The sequence below is a fragment of the Oncorhynchus gorbuscha genome, linkage group LG03 (genome assembly GCF_021184085.1).
Source record: "Oncorhynchus gorbuscha isolate QuinsamMale2020 ecotype Even-year linkage group LG03, OgorEven_v1.0, whole genome shotgun sequence".
Lineage (NCBI taxonomy): Eukaryota > Metazoa > Chordata > Actinopteri > Salmoniformes > Salmonidae > Oncorhynchus > Oncorhynchus gorbuscha.
In genome coordinates, this window is record NC_060175.1 from 50808412 (window position 1) to 50831185 (window position 22774).

The 22774-nt window shown below is 42.8% G+C and overlaps 1 protein-coding gene across 1 annotated transcript in view; it reads right to left on the bottom strand.

Annotated features, from left to right (window-relative positions):
• LOC124031508 (E3 ubiquitin-protein ligase PDZRN3-B-like) overlaps window positions 1-21476 on the bottom strand; it is a 125082-nt gene extending 103606 nt beyond the window's left edge. The window contains exons 1-3 of the mRNA XM_046342813.1: window positions 20660-21476; window positions 16939-17025; window positions 14790-14897 (exon numbers count right to left, since the gene is read on the bottom strand). Coding sequence (XP_046198769.1) covers window positions 14790-14897; window positions 16939-17025; window positions 20660-21373 — 909 coding nt within the window. The 5' untranslated portion in view covers window positions 21374-21476. The remainder of the gene's footprint in view (window positions 1-14789; window positions 14898-16938; window positions 17026-20659) is intronic.
• Between the last annotated feature and the right edge of the window lie 1298 nt (window positions 21477-22774).

Below are 22774 nucleotides of genomic sequence, written 5' to 3' on the forward strand. Positions count from 1 at the left end.
CTTTCTCAATCCTTGATTTCAACTGCTGGAATACAAACAGAAGTACCTAGTATACGTAACACTACTCATGTCCTGAATTCATCTTCCTGCTTAATAAAGTGAGGATTTTGAATCCTGTCAAGGTGATGACATGTGCACTTTGCACGGCCTCGTTCCACTTGATCTACATCACAACTTCAGCTGGGCATGACATGAGCTCCTCCCAAATCATATTTTCCTTGTTGTTTCTTCCCGCTTCTAATCTTTCTTAACCCTGAGAGTACGTGTCCCGACAGAATAAGGCTAGATGACGGCATCTGATACAAAAACAAGATATCTGGCATCAACCTATATGGACGTTGGCAAGACTCTGACCTTGTGCTTAGCTATGCTAGCGAGTCAGGGAGGAGAGGAATAGCAAGATAAAGAGAAATATAGACAGAAAGAGAAAAGAAACGAGTGAGACACACACACACACACACACACACACACACACACACACACACACACACACACACACACACACGCAAACGGACTCCTTCAGCAGTCCAGAAAGGAGCACTTTGTTGTCAGACTGCCGGAGGAGCTGTCAGTAACTGAAGTCCCTCTGCAGATGTGGGGAGGTTTATTCAACATAACTTGCATTGTCCAACAACAGGACACTCCCTAAATCTGTCCCTCTTTTGGCTGTCGCCCCCCCTCCACATGCCCACCCTACTCTCCCGGGGTGATAAACAACGCCCCTTTGCCTGAGGTCCGTTTCATCTCTGACCCTGGCTCTCTGTGTCTGCTCAGAGTTTGACTCCAGCTCTGAAACATCCTGCAGTGAGTGCAGGGCATGGGGTCTGAGTGTATTAGACACCACTGTCTTGAGACTCAGTGGGAACCCAGACAGATAGTTTCAGGTTGCACTCAAGACTCTCACCAAAGCCCATGTAATCGGTGTCTACTCACCGCAGGAGAATAACATATAGTGTTAACCTTTCTTCGAGGTAGAAAAGTATTTCAAAGAGTCCTTTCTCTATTGCTTCCACTGCTTCGGTCTCCTCAGCAAATAGCATAGCAGATTGTAAACGGAGAATGGATTCACGACCATGTCAGTAAAAGAAAAAGACGTCTTTAAAAAGTGAACCTGAGCAGGCTTTGCTTGCAGTGTCTTGGCTGATGGACAGAAGGTGCAAAACGTAGCAGTTTAGTCCACAGTGGCTCATTGTCCAGCTAGAGCAGGCATGGCGTTAAACAATGTGCTTCAATTACACCGCCTTATTTTCCCCTTCTTCATTTCCTGAACTATCCTGCCTCTCAGCTCTACACTACTGTTTTCATAGGATGGCAAAGGGGGGGAAAAAAGAATAATTTTCAAGTTCGGAGGGAGCACTTCACTCATGGGGATATCGGGAAACCACCTGCACATATCAATCACATATCTGGCCTCGTGCTCGGTCTCTTTCAAACACAGCAGGGAAATTAGAGTTTTTATGGAAAATGTGATGGGAACTAAAGGAATACACCGTTTATGGCTACTTCTGTATCCCATGCTTTTTTGAATGGTCCTATGTGTCCCGATATGAGGGCTAATGAAAGCTTCCCAGTTTGTGGAGGAGGGGCGGTAAAGGCAACTTTATTGACACTCTGACCTTGACACGCTGCTCTGCTCTCCACTCGGTGGTCTCCTTGCGTCTCGCCATCTGGCCCAAGAGTTATTTTCTCTGCCTTAGCACTATCATGTGTTGTAATCTAAAGGAATTTATACTTTTTTTCAACTGCAGAGCAGGAGTGTGAGTGTCTATATGCGTGTGAAATAGATGGGTAAGGGAGAGAGAACGTGAGATGGGACCGACTTTATAGATTCTATGAGAGAGAAGTCATACTGTTTCACACGCTAAATCAAGTTAAGAAAGGAACGTATAGGGCCGCGTTCTTTTGTGCTGAGCATAGATTCAGTAAATGTGTCGCTTCACCATTTCGGTGCCTGTTGAGAAGTGTGAAAACTTCTGATTTCACCTCATTTTAAGATTCTGTCAAAAAGAGCACATGTTCAACTTCAGAGGTTCAATAACATAACGACAGTAGTGAGTTCCAAATAAAGTAACAGGGTTGACCGTAACAGGGTTGACCATAACAGGGTTGACGGTTTTATCTTAAATCAGCCATAAATCCCCTTCTGACAGGGGGAATGGAAGCTTGTTGTGTGCAATAGGAAGGGGAAATTCTGGCTAACAATTAAGTGCCTTACTGTGATTGTTTTCAATATAAATGGTCTAAAAGAAACAAAAATAGCTTTTTAGCTTGGGCAACTTATCAAGCAAGAATTTAGCTAGGACTGTCTGGGAGTGGTCTGAGTTGGGAGTGGAACATTTAAAATGAGCTGTTATTGGCAGTGAGGTTTGGATCTCTTTCTTATTGGTCTATTAACTAATTTACCGCCTGGTGAGGCAGGCCAAAACTCCATCCCAACAATACAAGCTGAGATTTCAGGCAGTCGTTTCAAACAGCTCTTGCACTAAAAGGGCATTATCATGGAATAATACTGTGTAATTATGAACAACTTCCTAGTGTGGAAACATGTATATAAAAACACAGGAAATCATGTTTTTGAGTGCATTGGACCTAAAGAAATGTCTAGCCTATCTATCTATGGATAACAGGGTTGATGTGTTATACCCGACCCACTCAGTTTTCCACCATAAAACACCAGAAAATGGCTGAAACGAGTAGAACCAACTCACCTGTTTTTACACTGTGATTTGACTATGAATGTTTCTTTTATTTAAAAAAAATGTTTAACTAATATTTTTACCATATTACAACGAGATAACTAATCTTTTGCCACTTTAGCAACTCTTTTATTCATATTGAAAATATGATTTATTCAATTCTCCATGTGGTCTACATCAAAGGGCACTTTATTTAATATATTTAATATAACACCCTTTTAATTCTATATCCGTGCACATTTTCTATTTAAAATATCAAAGGGCCGCAAAAGGCACTCATTTTGTAAAACAACCCAAATAATGAGCCAAGTGAGATTGAACATCCTTTGTGCTTGTACATCCATTTGAAACAGCAGATGACGCATCGAGAAACACTTTTCTGTGACACTCTTGTAGCTTTAACCAACACTGCAGCTTTGATAGTTAGTAGTTGGTGTAACCCAACTCAGCAACACAGACCATTTAAACACATACCATACTGGTGTATGTGGGAACATTGGCAATGACTGTGGTTTTGCTAAAAATCATGTTCCCCCAGATCTTGTAATGAAAAACCAGATATGTTTCTTGATTAAAGGTGTAATCTGCAGATCAAACAATAACAAAGCCTCGGCGGGCCCCAGCACTGTTTTGGTAAAAAGCTACGGGATGGGGCTAGAGAAATGTAACCACTCATATTAATTTATAGAGCTATGAATACAAAGACTGACCATCTGTGATGAGGCTATGTTAGTTTACAATTACAGTGGCAAGAAAAAGTATGTGAACCCTTTGGAAATACCTGGATTTCTGCATAAATTGGTCATAAGATTTGATCTGTTCTTAATCTAGGTCACAACAGACAAACACAGTCTGCTTAAACTAATAACACACGTAATTAAACGTTTTCATGTCTTTATTGAACACGCCGTGTAAACATTCAGAGTGCAGGGTGGGAAAAGTATGTGAACCCTTGGATTTAATAACTGGTTGACCCTCCTTTGGCAGCAATAACCTCAACCAAACATTTTATGTAGTTGCGGATCAGACCTGCACAAAGGGCAGGAGGAATTTTGGACCATTCCTCTTAACAAAACGGTTTCAGTTCAGCAATATTCTTGGGTGTCTGGTGTGAACTGCTCTCGAAGTCATGCCACAGCATCTCAAATCGGGTTGAGGTCAGGACTCTGACTGGGCCACTCCAGAAGGCGCATTTTCTTCTGTTGTTGATTTGCTTCTGTGTTTTGGGTCGTTGTCCTGTTGCGTCACACAACTTCTGTTGAGCTTCAATTGGCGGACAGATAGCTTAACATTCTCCTGCAAAATATCTCAATAAACTTGGGAATTCATTTTTCTGTCAATGACAGCAAGCTGTCCAGGCACTGAGGCAGCCACAAACCACGACCCTCCCTCCACCATACTTTACAGTTGGGATGAGGTTTTGATGTTGGTGTTCTGTGCCTTTTTTTCTCCACACAGTGTTGTGTGTTCCTTCCATACTACTCAACTATAGTATCATCTGTCCACAGAATATGTTGCCAGTAGCCCCTGTGGAACATCCAGGTGCACTTTTGCAAACTTTAGACTCTTTTTGGACAGCAGAGGGTTCTTCCATGGTGTCCTCCCATGAACACCATTCTTGTTTAGTGTTTTACGTATCGTTGACTCGAGAGATTTTAGCATGTTCCAGAGATTTCTGTAAGTCCTTAGCTGACACTCTAGGATTCTTCTTAACCTCATTGAGCATTCGCCACTGTGCTCTTGCAGTCATCGCAACCGTGCTGAATTCTAAATTTATAGACAATTTGTCTTACCGTGGACTGATAAACATCAAGGCTTTTAGAGATACAGTTGAAGTCGGAAGTTTACATACACCTTATCCAAATACATTTAAACTCAGTTTCACAATTGCTGAAAATGTAATCCTAGTAAAAATGATGTCTTAGGTCAGTTAGGATCATCACATTCTAATCATGTGAAATGTCAGAATAATAGTAGAGAGAATTATTTATTTCAGCTTTTATTTCTTTCATCACATTCCCAGTGAGTCAGAAATGTCTTCATGGTTGGGATGGTGATCTTCAGCTTGCAAGCCTCCCCCTGTCCTCCAAACATAACGAAACAGTTGTATTTTTATTTCATCAGACCAGAGGACATTTCTCCAAAAAGTACCATCTTTGTCCTCATGTGCAAATTGTAGTCTGGCTTTTTATGGAGGTTTTAGAGCAGTGGCTTCTTCCTTGCTGAGCGGCCGTTCAGGTTATGTTGATATAGGACTCGTTTTACTGTGGATATAGATACCTTTGTAATGGTTTCCTCCAGCATCTTCACAAGGTCCTTTGCTGTTGTTCTGGGATTGATTTGCACTTTTCGCACCAAAATACGTTCATCTCTAGGAGGCGGAACGCATCTCCTTCCTGAGCAGTATGACGGCTGCGTGGTCCCACAGTGTTTATACTTGCATACTATTGTTTATACAAGATGAACATGGTACCTTCAGGCGTTTGGAAATTGCTCTCAAGGATGAACCAGACTTGTGTAGGTCTACAATTTGAGGTCCTGGCTGATTTATTTTTATTTTCCCATGATGTCAAGCAGAGGCACTGAGTTTGAAGGTAGGCCTTGAAATACATCCACAGGTACACCTCCAATTGACTCAGATTATGTCAATTAGCCTATCAGACGCTTCTAAAGCCATGATACCATTTTCTGGAATTGTCCAAGCTACTTAAAATAAAAGGCACAGTCAACTTAGTGTATGTAAACTTCTGAGACACTGGAATTGTGATACAGTGAATTCTAAGTGAAATAATTTGTCTATAAACAATTGTTGGAAAAATTACTTGTGTCATGCACTTGTGTCATGCACAAAAACTATAGTTTTGGAGAAGCCATTAGCCTAGGGCTTCACATACTTTTCCAACCTACACTGTGAATGTTTAAATGAGGTATTCAGTATAGACAAAATACAATAATTTGTGTGTTATTAGTTTAAGCACACTGTGTTTGTCTATTGTTGTGCTTTAGATGAAGATCAGATCAAGTTATATGACCAATTTATGCAGAAATCCTGATAATTACAAAGGGTTAACATACTTTTTCTAGCCACTGTACATTGTTTACAAATAATTTTGTAAAATAAGCTTATATTTTGAGTTCTGATGGGGTACGACAGTTGAACTAAGCTCATGAGGCATTTCTAATTTATATTCTTTAAGAATCAAATGGGTAAATATCATTAATTTAAACATGTAACGCACTTTGTCGAATTCTTCTCTAGTGTGAGAGTGAGAGTGAGCGTGAGAGTGAGTGTGAGTGTGAGTGAGAGAGAGGAGAGAGAAAGCTGAAAATTTCTACTCTTCATTGATTGTGAAGGCATACAGAAGAGACATGAGTGGAGGAAGTAGGTATTTTGAGGGAGGTGCCCCCAGCCTAGCCTAACTCCCACTCCACGTGTGTGTGTGTGTGTGTGTGTGTGTGTGTGTGTGTGTGTGTGTGTGTGTGTGTGTGTGTGTGTGTGTGTGTGTGTGTGTGTGTGTGTGTGTGTGTGTGTGTGTGTGTGTGTGTGTGTGTGTGTGTGTGTGTGTGTGTGTGTGTGTGTGTGTGTGTGTGTGTGTGTGTGTGTGTGTGTGTGTGTGTGTGTGTGTGTGTGTGTGTGTGTATTCCTCAACCTCTTCCTAGTTGTGGAAGTTCTGGCAATTTCTCTCTAAAGAAAAAGGTTTAATCCAGACAGAAAGGTACCACTTGAAAGTGAAACATCCCTCTCAAGGGAGAGAGAGAAAGGAAAGACCAGCGTAATGCGTAACGAACCAAGCTAACGAACATCGTTTTTCTCTTCGCACATTTGCATCAGAAAGGTGCGCAGCAGCCGCCCGGTTACACTTTTCTTGCCAAGTCAAAGGGCGTCCATCTACAAACCCTCTTGAAAAAAAAGGCTCACGAGGATGGGAGCATTAGAATTCTAAAGCTGCCCGTGTTGTCAGGATTAGCGAATGGAAGAAGGTGTTGTACAATGGAGGCCAGGCTGCCACCATGAAGCATTGAATTTGTGCTACATCAAAGCATCCTGGGATACCGTTTCAGCATCCAATGACACGTTGTGACCCGTCCACTGTCCAGACAGGCAACAGCCTATTGAGATGTTGGAGCAGGTGTCTCTTTGTGACGTACTGCAAATGGAGGAGCATTTTCTCTGCATGACTTGCACAGTAGTTAATTTTTTTCTAAAGAAACATGCAAGGCGATGTTTTCTAATTAGCTCAGATATCACCCATCATCTGCAAGTCAGAAAAGGGAGAATTACCTGTAGCACAATGATACACGCTGTGTGTTCTTCTCCCTGAATAAAATCCAAAGACCCTTACAAAGCAAAACACGGTACAGTTACACACCCACTGGCACCTGGGAGAGCTTTGACTGTATTCCAATGGAAAAGTGAGTTTGAGTTACCAAGCAGTTTAGACAGAGGTCTGGCTGCAGTGCAGGTAGACAAAGACCTTTTATGGGGTGTTTGTTATATGTCACTCAGCAAGAAGGGTTTCCTGCCATGTATTTCAGCGTATACAGTCTAGCTCAACATAACGTATGTACCCGATTGGAAAGCACCGGTGAAAAATGGAATATTAATTAAAACAGTCACAGGAGCTCGTAGTTTCCATTTGAAGAGAACACATTGCATCCACTCGTATGCTTTATGATAGGAAATGAGACATCTGCAGAGCTGGAAATCTATACAGCCAGCTGAAGGGACTGATGTTGGAACACGAAGTGACCGTTGAAATATTGAACAAACTTTGTTCAAATTTAAAAGTATGTCTATTTCGATAGGAACAGCCACACACACAGTCTGAAGCCAACTTTAGAAGAAAGAAAAAAAACATATCCAGGAAGTAAACCAGGAAAGTACTTCCATGTTTCACTACAATGCTGGACTGTGTCATAAAAACCTCCCAGTCCCAAGTATCTTAAGGAAAATATACTTCTCTTCTTCCATCTGTTAAACTCCATATTAGGAAAGCTCCATTCCCCTAAAATTATGATCATTTTATAAATAAAACCCGACACCCAAACTTTCCACCCAAAACCACATGCATGTCAGCATTATGTGTGATTTATCCTAAAGTGTACAGCTGTGGGTTATGACAAGCAGCCTCTGTCCCATAATTGATTTTACTGCATGGAGCATTTGTTAAATCGCTGGTCCTCCCTGACTTTTGTAGTTCACATAATACACAGATGAAATCATAGAAACAGTGGTGGTTCAGACTCTGGGCTTTTTGTTGTTGTTGTAAGGATATCAATCACAGTGAAACAAGCTGGAGAACAGTGGAGCGTGAAGCTGGCCAAACCGGTCCCTGCCGAGCCCACAGAGATCACTCAAGAGTGGGCAGTGATTAACGTGCTGCAGTCTTTACACATTTCAGAGGGCCACCAGGAGGAAATGCCGGGCCAATACAGCACAACAAAGGTCTGTTAATCAGCCTATTAGCATTTAATTGGGGGTAGTTAATTAGGGAGACAGTGGGCAGTCCACAGGGGGAGTCAGGGGCCGACAGGGAGAGCAACTGGTAACCTGAGCTTATTGTTACTGAGTCGCTTACACAATACCAATGATTAATTGGCAGGAAAATCATCCTTAATTACACCTGTCTATTTCTGCCCCCTAAACCTTTCAGGGGCCATAAATTAAAGGGAGTGGGCCCTATGAATAAAGAGAGAGAGCCGAGCCAACCTTTAACTAGACTGGTGTCGGAGCAAAGCAAACACATTTACAGTAGGCCAGACAGAGTGTCTCCATGAAAATCATCAACCGTCCGTCGGCTCTCCTTTGAGGAAGGACGCCGTTTAAACACAGTGGAAAATGCTATATTTTTTTTGTGTGTGGCATTGGCGTACAGTGGCGGTGCAGAAAAAGAGGAGCTGGCCGGCACCGCCGAGGAGCGAGTTCACCTCACACCCACTCAGGGTTGTATATGTAATCACTCCACAGCTTCATAAAACCTCGCTCTCTTTTCCCTATGGAGAAGGGAAAACAAAGATGTGCCTTGTGACTGTTCCAGTCGGTGGCACTCACTGCTTAAACCACAAAGGCGGCCATTCTGTCCGTGTGTGCGCCCGGCACAGTGCAGCGGCCACCACCAGAAGCTGATTATGGCCTCTTTAAAAGTTGCATTTGATTTAATGTCCCTGCCTTAGCTTAGCCAGAGAGCCTCGGAATGTGCCTTCCTGTGCTGCTGAAACTGGCCTGCCTGCCGGGCCTGTAGACTAGAGCTCTTTAGTAGGGAGGGCCAAAGAGACTGGAGTATTGAGCAGGGAGCAAGGGCAAGAGAGAGCAATAGAGAAACAGAGAAAAACACAGACAGCGAGAGAGAGAGAGGCCAATTGCACAGGGGCCTAAATTCAATAAAGGCCCTGACAAAGGCCTGCTTCTTGCCTCGGGATGCCAAACAACATGTGATCCCCTTAGGGAAATAACTGCCATTTCTGTTCCTCATAGCCTCCGGGTCAGAAATAACACATGGGAACTTGTGACTCAGCCTGTCCAAGATGCCATGTGCTGTGACAACTTATTAGTGACAGTGGGTACGGACCGCCCACACCATACTGGCATTCTGTCCCTCTGAGGGGAATGGAAGGAGAGGGGCCCTGGTTGGGAACGGTCTAAATCTATCACAGACTCATGTACTGGAAGTACATCCAATTCTAGTCAATTCGTTCACATTGAATACTGAATTAAAACAGTTAAGCTGTAATACAAAATGACGAATATCCTTAAATCCTTTTAACCCAAGTTCTAGAGGTTCACTCGTGATTGAAATACAATTTTAGATAACATACAAAAAAATAACTTTAAGAATAATATAATAATAATATATGCCATTTAGCAGACGCTTTTATCCAAAGCGACTTACAGTCATGTGTGCATACATTCTACGTATGGGTGGTCCCGGGGATCGAACCCACTACCCTGGCGTTACAAGCGCCTTGCTCTACCAACTGAGCTACAGAAGGACCACAAGAGATTCAATATATATTTCAAAAGGTGGTGTAGGTTTAAAAAATAACATTCGCAAACTACTCTCTTTGAGCAAAACTTTAAGAAAAAAGCTTAGAATATTTCTTCCGCAGAAACTTGGGCGATCACCATGTTTCCCTATAGGGTAGGGACAGGGCCACTTTGCAACAAGTGGGAACACAGCAGAGCAGAGCTGGTTTTCCCTCAAACTGCCCAAACATCTCTGTCCCCCTAGCCTGGCCTGCCCGGGAAGTGGGAGGAATGCTAACACCAAGACTTCAAACAGAATTAGGCCTCATCAACATGCATGCTTTGGTCGCCCCTCCACTCAACTCACATTTCTAATCAGCCATCTTCCACAGATGGCTGCCATTTAGCACCGGGAGGGTCTGGCTGGTGAGTCGTCACTAAAATAACTAGGAGGAGGTATGGGGTGTTAAGTGGTGCACTGTGGGTAACCTCACAGCTCAGCGGTCACGGGAAGATAAGGAGGGACTGCTCTGGTGTGGCCAGCAGAATTCCAGACCTTAGACGAGGATGTCACCTCCTCCCTTCTCTACGGACCAGGTCACAGAATTGACATGATGAATAGTGTCCAATCCTTCAACCAATCCTAATATGGGAATTTGTGGGGGTACAAAACGGCAGTCAGTAGGTATCCTAAGCTAAATGTTACATTGTCGTTTTTGCAATAGTCAGTCGTAGCAGTTAAACATATTTCCATGAACTTATGATACACATTTCAAAGTCACTTTTTTTTAAAAGGGGAAGGGTGAGGGGTAAGTCAAATGCAATGAGGTTGATTGAGTCAAGAGGTAAATATAATATTATCATTGTCAAAATAGTGTTACTGCAGTACTGATGTGGTTGTAAACGGAGCCATTTTCCCAACACAGTCCTCCCCATGCACTTCCAAGCAGATTAGAAAAACCACAAGTCATTGCCTGAGAATAAATATTGTCATATGTTACGCCCGGTGTGTTTGTGTTGTGTAGAAACATATTGCATGCTATTTCGGTTCTATTCAGGGTGGCTAGTCAATGCACGTCTGTGGAGCCAAACTGTGAAGTCACTCTTCTAACAACAATAAACTCCATAATGCCCAAAGAAGAAAATCACATTCATTTCTGAAGAAAAAAATTACCTAAAGCACTTTCATTAAAATCAGTACCATATGACAGTGAGCTAAATAAAAATGCAGCTGATGACACCATAGAATGGACATTTACAAGAGATGTGGCCCAAAGTTGTGTTATTCCTGCTAAGCTCCATCTATCAGAACCTTGGCTTGAGCCTTCACTTCAAACACTACAGAAGAAACAGGGAGAGTCACCAAGCAAGTAAAAACAACAACAACACTAAACTGGACTCTGAACACCATTACTTTGACAGATTTGAGACAGGCTTTAGGATGACACCGCCAGCCCAGGGGGGATTCTTGACTAAAGCTTACATTGCTGCCACAATTAAAGGTAGACTTAGCGATGTAACGTAGATGCAGAAATAAAAACAGTATAGCGGGTCAATTTCCGCAACAACAGAGTGTTGAACTGCGAGGCTTAACTTCTCTGCTGTTTTGGTTCCGTGGCTACCACGCTGTGACAGCGTGAAGCGAAACCGTGCACATGAGCAGATACCGTGTGAGAGCGAAGTGTTGCATCTCACTCATCTCAATATCTCCGGCGCAGCTCGTGGCAACGTCATATCGAGTTTAACTTTCAATTTGGACACATTTCTGCTGGCAATAACATGTCCTCCAAGACTAGAACTGGCATCTCCTCAATGTCAGTTTATTTTTTAAAGTAGTTGTTGTTGTTCGCCCTCCATGACCTGAGTGTTTGCAGAGGATTTACAAGGTGACATTTACAACAGTAGTCTCAGGCTCAGCGTCCTCTTCCTGTTCTTGCACTTGGATTCCTTACAAAAACAACAACTCGATCCTGAGAGATCAGGCAGTCATTTTAGGATTGTGACATTGGTTTAGTCATTCAAACAAAGATGCTACGATTCAGCATAACATGTGAGACACGAGCAAATATCCTGCGCCATTTCCTGGAGACAAGAACCGCAAAGCACACATTTGTGTTCCATTTTTATTGGCTCTAAACAATGTTTGCGTCAGTGTGGTGTCATACGCACACAGCCCATGTGTGGATTGTCGATGTGAAGAACTTATCAATGCCTCGGAGACTGGGGCTAGGAAGACATGCTTGAACGCCATTTCTTACTTCAACACAGCTCTCTCATTTCAAAGAGAAAGTGAAAACATTATCTGAACTAAGTCCCCTTTCGAGTAGGTACATTACACTCTTCGCCCTATACCCAGCCCCGTGAGTTTAATTGAATCAAACCTATGTATTACAATTCCAGCTCTTGGAGACTGAGCAAAAGCAAACACTGCTCCAAGTTACAAGAACATGTCTGTGCTGAACAAGGAGGCATTCATGAGCAGATTCATCCCAGGCTGAAGTGTTAGCAGTGGTGCAGAGGAGGGACATCTGCCATGATCACACTCCTCCACTAAGAGTCTGTTAAGGAGGAACAATCCTGGATCATCATGGACATGTTACATCCATGTATACTTACTGGAACTAACACCTTCACAAGAGGAAGACCGAACACCACACTATGTGTGTTTGTAGTAGGGCTGGGAATTGCCAGGGACCTCGCGATGCGGTATTATCATGATACTTCCCGTGCCGATACGATATGGATTGCGATTCTATATGGATTGTGATTCGATACTGTGATTTCGTTGCGATTCGACGTTCCAAACGTGTTTGCTCACCATGCGTCTGCTGCAGAGGGACAAGAGAGCCATGAGAACTAGTTTTGATCAGTCATGGAAATGCATTTTTTTAAAGTGCGGAAAATGAATTGGCTCAGTGTTTAGAAAGTAGACGGAGAACAAGCAGGCGCGGCCAACTAGCGCAAAAACAACATTGTGATATTGTCAAAAAAAGATGCATCAAAAATAATATCCCGATAATTAACTGTATCGACCCCGCATCACTAGTTAGTATGTATGAAAGAAGGGACCCCAGTGCTTTTGCCTCCTCAGTTGAACTTGTTATTACGTCTTAGTTCCACATGTTATGTAAATGGATCCATTTAAGCCAGCTGATCACCGCAGCTGGGCAAGGCACTGGAGCTTTTTTTTGTGGCGCATGAAATGAGTGGTGATCCACATGATGGGATTTTACTTTCATATGGTGTTCATTTGAAAATCAAAGCTTTTTTCTTCTTTTTTTTAAAGGCAATAGAAATGGGTTGGGGGTGGGGAGTAAACACTGAAGCTGTTGCGTCTCACACACCTGCGCGGGCCCAACTGTAAAGGGGATAGGGACAATGAAATCAGAATATTAAAACATGACGTGCGACACCCATGTCCTGTTTGCTGTCAGGTCACGCAGTCCTTTGTTGAGAATCTGAGCAAAATAAAAAGGGGCATAATACCACAAAAATATAAATGATGTGGATTTGGACAAATTACAGTCTTCAACTTTCACTTAGCCTACATAACAAAATGCCAAGAACTTAATAAAAATGTGCCACATCCACAAACAACCATTTAAACTGCATCACGGTGATTCCAACCTCAAAGTAGAGAAAAGCTGGAGCCATTTGAGCAGCACTTAAGAAAGAAAGAAACAGAAGACATGTGGGAGAGACGAGGCAGTACCTGGAAGGGTTCCGGTGGTGCAGGTTTAAAAATGCAAGCTCCAGCTGTGCACGGCGCCCCACATAGCAGGATGAGGCTACTGTTGGTTTAGCCACACAGGGTTGAGAGTACAGTACACGGAACTGCCGGTGGGTTCTTGCTATTCATTTCCCCCCCCCTCAATGAATCACTAGGTCCCACTGAGACTTCCATCACCCCAGGTAGGAAACACAACTGAACTGACTCAATTACACATCTCTCTTCAACCAGGGAAGAATCCGTATATGACAAGGTCATTTTTACGGCTTAGCTGTAACAAAGATGGCTGCTGAGAAACTTAAACCACCTCTGATATTAGATCCCCCCCCCCCCCCCCAACTATCAAATGAAAAGCACCACGAGGATTCAGCAACGATGTCTTTTATTTGGTTCTGTTTTGTTTAGTCACCCCACTCGTCTTGAGAGAGCGTCACTGAATAGCGTCCCTAGTTCCATCCTCAATGTCCTCATTCTCTTTACGTTCTCCACCTTCCTCTCTGTGACTTCTCCCCCACTAAGTCAAAGACAATACAGAGACAAAAACACCAATGTGGGTCCAATGTCATCTTTAAAGCTGCAGTATTACACTTTTTGGATCACCTGACCAAATGAACATTGAAAGCAAGTCTAATAAACGGTACATCTGTTCCATGTGCGCCATTTCTTTCCTTCCCGTTCTTAAATGACATTTTTGCATCTTTTCCTTTCGGTTTTGTTCACCAGCTTAAACAGCTGAAAATACAATATCTTCGGCTATTGAAAATATTTTTCACAGCGGTTTAGATGGTACAATGATTCTACACACATTGGACCCAATTTCTTGTTTTGTCACACATACTGAAATTACTATTTGAATTTTAGAAACCAGGAAATGCTGGAGAGATTTCTGCATATTGCATCTTTAAGCTAAATTTGCTTTCTTTTAACTTGATTCAAGATGAATGGCTATTAACTGAGCATAACAAGAGGTGTCCTCTCATATAACCCCGTACACCGGTTCCCCCTGGTATCCCCTTCACACAGCCCTTCTCCCAGTAAGTCACACTGACACACATTCACACGGCACGTTAACTAATCTCTCCTTACAGACCAGGCGACTAGGCCACTTGGAGGCCCCAACGGTCTTAAGTCACAAGGCGCCAAGTATATTGCTGTCGGTTTTGGTGGCTCAATCTGTCTATTGTCAAGGGAGCTTATGATGAATCTGAATGAACAGCAGGATTTCAGCCACTTGTTACTGCTGCTTGAAGTGGTTACTGTTGTGTGCTAGGGTGTTGTAGAGTATCTGGTTCTCTGGTGCTAACATTACAACGTATGCATGTGAATACCAAGACTCCAGATATGGTTAAAGGGCTGCATACTGAATTGGCCTTCACATGAAACGGTACAGGTCACATACCTCCATTATTCTGTCGTGGATCTGAAGGCCTCCCTCCTTGTCTGCTGGTCCGTTCTCAACAATCTTAGATACAAAGATCCCTTCATTCGAAGGGCCATCATGGTTGTCCTGTGGGAGAAACCCTCTCAGATTACACATGGATCAAATTGGATAAGAAATCATTGAAGATGACTACATTTAAAAAAAAAAAAAAAATGAAACTAAAATACATGATAATCGACTTCAAATTCTTCCGAAAAAATAAGATCTTAAAAATATTAAACAAGTCTCTTGCTAAAACTGCCTAACCTACTTCCAAAGGACCTGAGGATCATATGCAGACAATTCTAAATGGTTTTCCCATTACCCATTCTCACCAATCAGGGTCAGAGACACCCTGCAGTCACATGTGAACACAACCACAGTCATCAACGCAGCCTGGATTAACCCAGCGATTAACCGCATGGATCAACAGCCCGCAGTGACTCACTAGTGGGTTGCAGGTGCACATTACACAGGGCTTAATATTGTGGTCCACACAACCCCAGTGCCAAAATGGCCTGCCAGTTGACATGTTTCCCAGGGCTGGAGATTGCAACTACGACCCATCCCCTTAGAGGGGCTAAATGTTGAATGGATGTGTTGGATGGGTACACTCTGCGTCCATCGGTGAGGCTGTGACCCCTGAGTTGAAAAAGCTATGATTGGCTTAACAAAACCACTGCCAACATCCATCTCAGCTCCTCTTAAAAGCACATCAATCCAACCCGCACCTCTGCCAAGTCGTGCAATACTATGCTACATTTTTATGGAATACTTAAAGGAACCTCAGAAATCAAGCTGTGAATGCTGTAATTCATTATTTCAGGTCTGCTTCCTCTTTTATCCGAGCTCATCACAGCACAGTGTTTACTGTGAAACCAACACGATGCACCCCAAAAAATGGCCCGGAGTGCCAACGGAATGTCACAACAGGGCAGTGTGAGAGGCCCGATGCTTTGCCATGAATCCCCCAGCATTTAGACCCTCTATTTTCTACAAATGCCAGCCCTTAATCATAGTTATCCTGGCGACCCAACCCATCCTGGCCTCCCCATCGTATCAACCCCAGTCAAGGATGAAAATGCCACGTGTCAAAAGCTGCAAAGCCTCTATGTTATTTCCGTTCAAATCAATCGTTTCTTGTGGAGGATTTGGTGACCTCTTTATGAATTCATCCGGAGCCTTAAAAACACTGCGAGCAAGTTGACTGTATCCTCTGGACTCTCTTTGGGTTGAGCTTGATGTATGGTTCTGTCAAGGGAACGAGAAAGGTTACAAATCAACAAGACCATTGGAATTAAGAAAAAAGAAAATCTGCTTCGGATGTTGTAATGAAACCCAGAAAAACACCCCTGAGTGGAACCCTTTGGCACACATTCTTCCCAGTGAAACAGATACTGCGAAAACCATTTCAACGGGGCCAGTTTTGCACACACAGAGAGACAGAGAGAGGCTCCATGTATGGGAGACCCAGTTCCTGAAATTTCAAAAGTATCTCAGAGTAGGAGTGCCGATCAGGTCCCTCCTGTCAAATATTATTCTATTCATTATCATCTAGAAAAAGGCCAAACTGATCCTATATCAGCACTCCTACTCTAAGAATCTTTGTGAATATGCGCTCGGATCCCAAGTCAGCAGTGACATTTTCAACACTGACACTCTTATCAGACTCCGTGGAATCATTAATGCTTGTCTGTGAGACAGCAAATACAGAAGTCATAAAAGGTCATCAGCCCAGGGCAGAGGACCCATTTCACAGCTGGTCTGTGTTAACCATGTCATTACATGTCCCCTCAATTAAAGGCGGAAAAAAACTGGAGGCACAGTCATAATCCTTCATTTAACACTCATATAAAGTCATTATAGTTTTTATCTGAAAAACCAAATCCGCTAAACCCAACCAATATACTAACACAATAAAATCTTGATTGATGCGGTCCATCCACATAGGCTCAAGAGAGAAAGGTGCAGTGTATTACTGTCTAAGCTATGTCTATGTCAGTAAAGGGGTAAAACACTAAATTAGAATTCATTGTGGTTCAAGTATGTGCCTCCATCCCGGACTTCCCATACGACATTTGGCAGACCATCAACGAGATAAAACAGTAACCGCAGAGATTCCACTTACCGCGCATGGTCGTCCTCCCACGATGTTGAAGCCCAGAGAACCGCCCTCCCGATGAAGGATGGCTGTGATGTTTTTGGTCTCCCCACCCTGTGGACAGACACAGGCAGGAGACAGGTAGTCATTAGCAACCCAAAAATGTCACTGAATAACACGAATGATTGAACAAAATCAATGACACCCCCTCCCTGAGCGATGGAGAACTGGAGCTTATTTTCACTTCTAAACGACACAAAAATAACTCTGAACGACACAGTAGAAAGGTCTGAAATAAATCTAGGAAATTGACTTGGAAGTCAGTGGTGTATTTTAGGTATAGAAATAGCCTGAGGTAAAATGGGTCAAATCCAAGACTACTCCATACACAGTAAATTGATATGTAAAAAAGTATCACAATAACCAACATGGCTGATAGCAGAGGGTAAAGATGAACCTGTTCTCACATTTTAGTACGTCGCTGGTATGGATCTACAACATGATTTTCTGTGGATCTACAACCGCTCTGAGAAAGAGCTGTTAAGTGACTGATTCAAGTAAAGGGTTCATGCTATTTTCCTTCTCTCGCTCCAGAAGACATTTGCTCCTTATATTAATACAGCAGTAGAGTTCTCAGTCAATGAAGGGATGACAAGTGAAACCAGTGCAGTCAGCTCTCCACCTTTTTAGGGAGGACAGCCGGGAGGGGGGGGGGGACATCATGTCAGCTGTCATCCCATTACGGAGTATGCCATAGCATACAGGGACTAAATATAAAAGCAAATATTAACGGTATGTACAGTGTCATGACTGAGTCTGGCTACCATATAGGCTACAGGATAGGGTACAGAGTACAGCACTGCTGCTGGACCAAGTTGTGTAGATGCATGCGAGTTCCACATTTAAAAGAAAACTATTGGCCATTTACTAAATGGATAATGGCATATGTGCAATTCCACAGTAACACTGAGACTCAACATTTTCTAAAAACACATTTATTTCAAGAACAGCGCAGATGCAAAGTTTGAGACGTCATTTTGTTACCAAACAGCACACACCATCATTCTGTTACCAAACAGCACACACCATCATTCTGTTACCAAACAGCACACACCATCATTCTGTTACCAAACAGCACACACCATCATTCTGTTACCAAACAGCACACACCATCATTCTGTTACCAAACAGCACACATCATCATTCTGTTACCAAACAGCACACACCATCATTCTGTTACCAAACAGCACACACCATCATTCTGTTACCAAACAGCACACACCATCATTCTGTTACCAAACAGCACACACCATCATTCTGTTACCAAACAGCACACACCATCATTCTGTTACCAAACAGCACACACCATCATTCTGTTACCAAACAGCACACACCATCATTCTGTTACCAAACAGCACACACCATCATTCTGTTACCAAACAGCACACACCATCATTCTGTTACCAAACAGCACACACCATCATTCTGTTACCAAACAGCACACACCATCATTCTGTTTACCAAACTCTGCATCTGCACTGTTCTTGAAGTACACGTGTTTTTGGAAAAAGGAGTTGGTTAGTGTGTTTTTTTATTTAACCAGGTAGGCCAGTTGAGAACAAGTTCAAATACAACTGCGACTTGGCCAAGATAAAGCAAAGCAGTGAGACGACAACAACAACACTGAGTTACACATGGGATAAACAAACATACAGTCAATAACACAATAGAGCTGTATGGTTTGCAAGCAAGGGTTTTTGTTTGACATATTTTTTAAGTGAAAATTCTGATTCTGTGTCACTCAACATGGAATTGAACACATCTAATATCTGGGAATATGAGCAATATGAATAGGGGGAAAAGTATAGGTTAGGAAGTTAAGTCTTTTGTACTCAGCCTTGGCCCCTACCTTTTAGACATTGTGAGGACAGCCTAGATCTGTCAGAACGGAGTAACCAAGACAACGTGTAAGGAGGACTGAGGACTTCTAAAAACCAGTTGGGTAAGCATGTCATGCCAGAAAGGTACTAAATCCCACAGGCAGACAGCAATCGTCGCAGACAGTGTTGATTTTGCTTCTCAGTCATCTAACCTACAATATGTAGCCTTATTTACAACAGGACCAAGGTGAAAGACAACATTCCCGTATCCAGCTCAGTCGTTCTAAACCAGTCTACTTATTCTGTTAAATTCTGTACATCAGAATTTGGGCCAAGCCCCAAACTCAGCAGTCAAAGGAGGATACCAGTCACTGTCTCCACTGATATTTTGGCGGTGGCTTGTGGACCAAATAAGTCACCCTGAATCTGAAACAAGTCCTACATTTCACGGGATCTGATGGCACGTGACCTGAACTAGCCCAAGAAGAAACAGAGACGCTGGCTCTCTTAAGATTTGCAACGCAGCGACAGTCACCAAATTGCCCGCCTCCAACAGTTAATTCCACCTGTGTCTTTCCGTTTGATACTGCCACATGTGCACCGAAGTTCTCCGCCAAGCAATCCTGTTCGCAGTGCTCGACTGAATCCGAAGGGAAAATTCAGAAGGGGAAAAATCCTTTAAAAAACTAACCACATCATCCACATTCAGATTTTTTTCGTTCTGGCTTCCCTCTTTTTTCATTCGCGGATCATATGAGAGACGATACCTTTGGAGATGTTTCCAGGGATTAGAGCTCCAAGGAGGAGCACAACTTTCTTTGTGCGTCCCCCCTTTCACTGAGTTTGTCCAGTGCGGTCACTTCAGAGGGTTGAATACACAGTGCTAAATAAGTAACCCGAATCTCCGTTGAAAGGGTTTCCTCTTTACCAGGCTGGGGAAAAAATGGTTAGTTATAATAACTGATAATTGGCATCTTGTGAATGTGTGGTAGTGCGGTGCAGCACACATGTTCAGTTCAAAAACACGGGGAGAAAAAAACACAACAACACTAGGTAAAGGGTCAAAAGATGTCACACTGCTGACATGTCTCTCCAGTTACCTTACATTCAGAATGCTTGTGGCCTTCTACTACTGTACCTCGCCTGCTCTTCCACTATGGGTTCATGTGGACTGACACAACATCATAAACACTTCAACCACTCCCTAGCTGACCAGAAGAGAGGCATATATCCATTTATATCCCGTGTGTTGAGTTGGCTATAGAACATGGCAAACAACTAGGCACATTTTTATCTTTTGTATTATGTTGTTATTACAATAGCACAGTCTCTCTTCCAACATCTTCAGACAGACAGTCCCTAACAACCCCGAAGAGGTTAGCTTGGTCCTTGAGGGGGAAATTGTGACCTGAGTCATGTGTACAGAACAATAGTAAATATTTGCCCCTCCCCCAGACTGCCAGCTGGCTGTACGTGCAGCTGACAGACATACACTATGGCAAGCTGAGGAGAAGAAACACTCCTGACCATTACTTGGCCCCTACAATTACTTCGTCGTTGGAAATCACATTACACGCCATTTAAGCAGTAGACTAATAAAAGCGTGTTTGACCACAGGAGACTCAAAGTCTGTCTGGTCAAGGGCTTGCAGACATCGGACCTCTAAAGTTTTCCGTTGGTTAATAATACAAGCCTCTGGTAAGTAACGGAACATGCAACAAAGTAGCGCTCGAAAACCATATGTGAAAAGAATGACAGTGCGCGCGCAGAAGACACAAAGTAACACACAATAGAACAACCGGCAATCACAAAGTAACTACCAGCATGACAAATTCCATAGCCACAAATGTCATTTGAAACGAATTTACCTTGCACGGGGGGGCAAGGGTCTTAGTCAGCGAGTCGATCCTTGCACTGTATTCAGTGAATTTCTTCTGATACTTCAGTGCTGTCATTTGTAGCTCATTATGCACCGCAGAGAGTTGAGCAAGAAGAGATTTCTCTCTTTTGCTCGATTTCAAAGATTGCTTCTTGAACTCTTTGTCCAAGCTGACCACCTTCACGTGCAATGCACTGTTGTGTGCTTTCAGGGCTTTCAAACAGCAATGGGTGTCTAGTTTTTGCTCTTTGTGAGTGAGCATCAAGCCACATCCATTTTCGCATATCCCGACCGGTCTGCAATCACACGATTCGCGCATATGTGCATCCATGTCCTTCAGATTGAGCACCTCGTTGCATCCTTTATTCCTGCATTTTGCCGGCGAGTAATCGCACATCTCGGCGTGCTCTGCCAGATGTTGCAGCTTTACCACTTTTTCACAGCCTCTGGCATGATTGTCACACTTTATGTCCAGCTTCATAATCAGGTTTTTCAGAGGGAGAACGTGGTTCAGCTCTTTCGTGGAGATCCTTTGACATTTGACGGGGCAGCTGCTTTGCTGGACAACCCAAGGTAGCACACAGCCAGCGCAGAAGACGTGACCACACGGAGTAGTGAGCGGGTCTTCTAGAACTTTATTACACAAATTACATTTAAAATCTGGGTCCACAGCCCCTTTAAACCGATCCAACTCAAATCCCATGTTTTTAAATAAATCCAAAATTCCGCCGGGATTCCCACAAATCGAAGCAAGAGCAGTGGGTGTTTTAGCTTCTCATTGGAGGAGTACTGACTTCAAGCTCTCCTTACTGTCTAAACTAATTGACCGAGACTTCCTCCGGGAAAAAAATATGTGGAGGAATTCTCTACCGTAACTGCCATAAGAGCCGCGCACCTGAGTGCAAGGCAATCATTAGACGATTGCTATGATAATTCGAAGAGGGCATTCTTTACGCTTTTTGAATGTGAGTTACAAGTTACAAAGACAGGTAGGCTGGCTACAAGTATAGGCAGATTGTAGATAGTAGTGGTTCTACTTACTAAGTGAAAATATTATGCAACAGACTACAATTAATTGTGGATCCTAGAATCATTGTTTTAGATTCTGAATGTATCTATATTGTATTTGCAAATGCCATAAACAGATATTGCACCTTGTAACAATGTGTGTGTTAGGAAGGGATGGCGCTCTGAGGATGACTTCTCATTTTGTAAAACCATGTTAGTGTGACATCGTTAGAAAGAGCTATGGCTATATGTGTTACCTGACTACTGTAGTTGTGACTGACAGTGTATGAGCTATAAAAACAAAGGCTGTGTGGTCACTAGCTGAGGAACAGAGTATAGCCACGGTGGAGGTGTCATAATACCTATAAAACCTAGCGGTCAAACAGGGAAATGGTTCAAATCCCTTTTCCACCATTAATTTTTCCCATATACGATTTTTTTAAACACTTGAAATAAGGGCTGTGTTTTGTGTAAGTTTACCCTGGCATGACATTTTTATAACCATGCAAATCTCCATCGGACAAGGTGACTTTTATCAATATATTCAGCTCTATTTACCCTCAGATTTGAAAATGCCAATTAGCATCAAAGTGGACATCATGCAAAACTACAAATCCCTGCTAGCTCCTGCATTTCATCTCAGGCTGACACCTTTGCTAACAGGTATTGTGTAAATGTAAAACTTGCACAAGTCAGTTCACAGAATTGTCCATTTAAAGAAATGTTGCCAATTTATTCATTACTACATTTAGCCAACATTAGATAGTTCATCCAGAGAATTTTACCTTTGCCTTGATTCATCAGTCTCATCTAGATCATCATGGCATCTGTAGTTCTTTATGATAGCCACATTAGCAGCTAATTAGCATTACAATTATGGGGGGGGGTAAATACAGGCAAATATAATGTTAAAAGTCATCTTGTCCTAGAGAGATTTACATGGTTATCAAAGCGTTAGGCCAGGGTAAGCCTACACGAAACACAGAGCTTATTTGATGTGTTTCTAAAATCCCCTATGGGAAAAATGAATGGGTATTATGACTCATACTGTGGTACTCTGTTGAGTTTTGATAACGGGTTTGCTAGCAACAACATT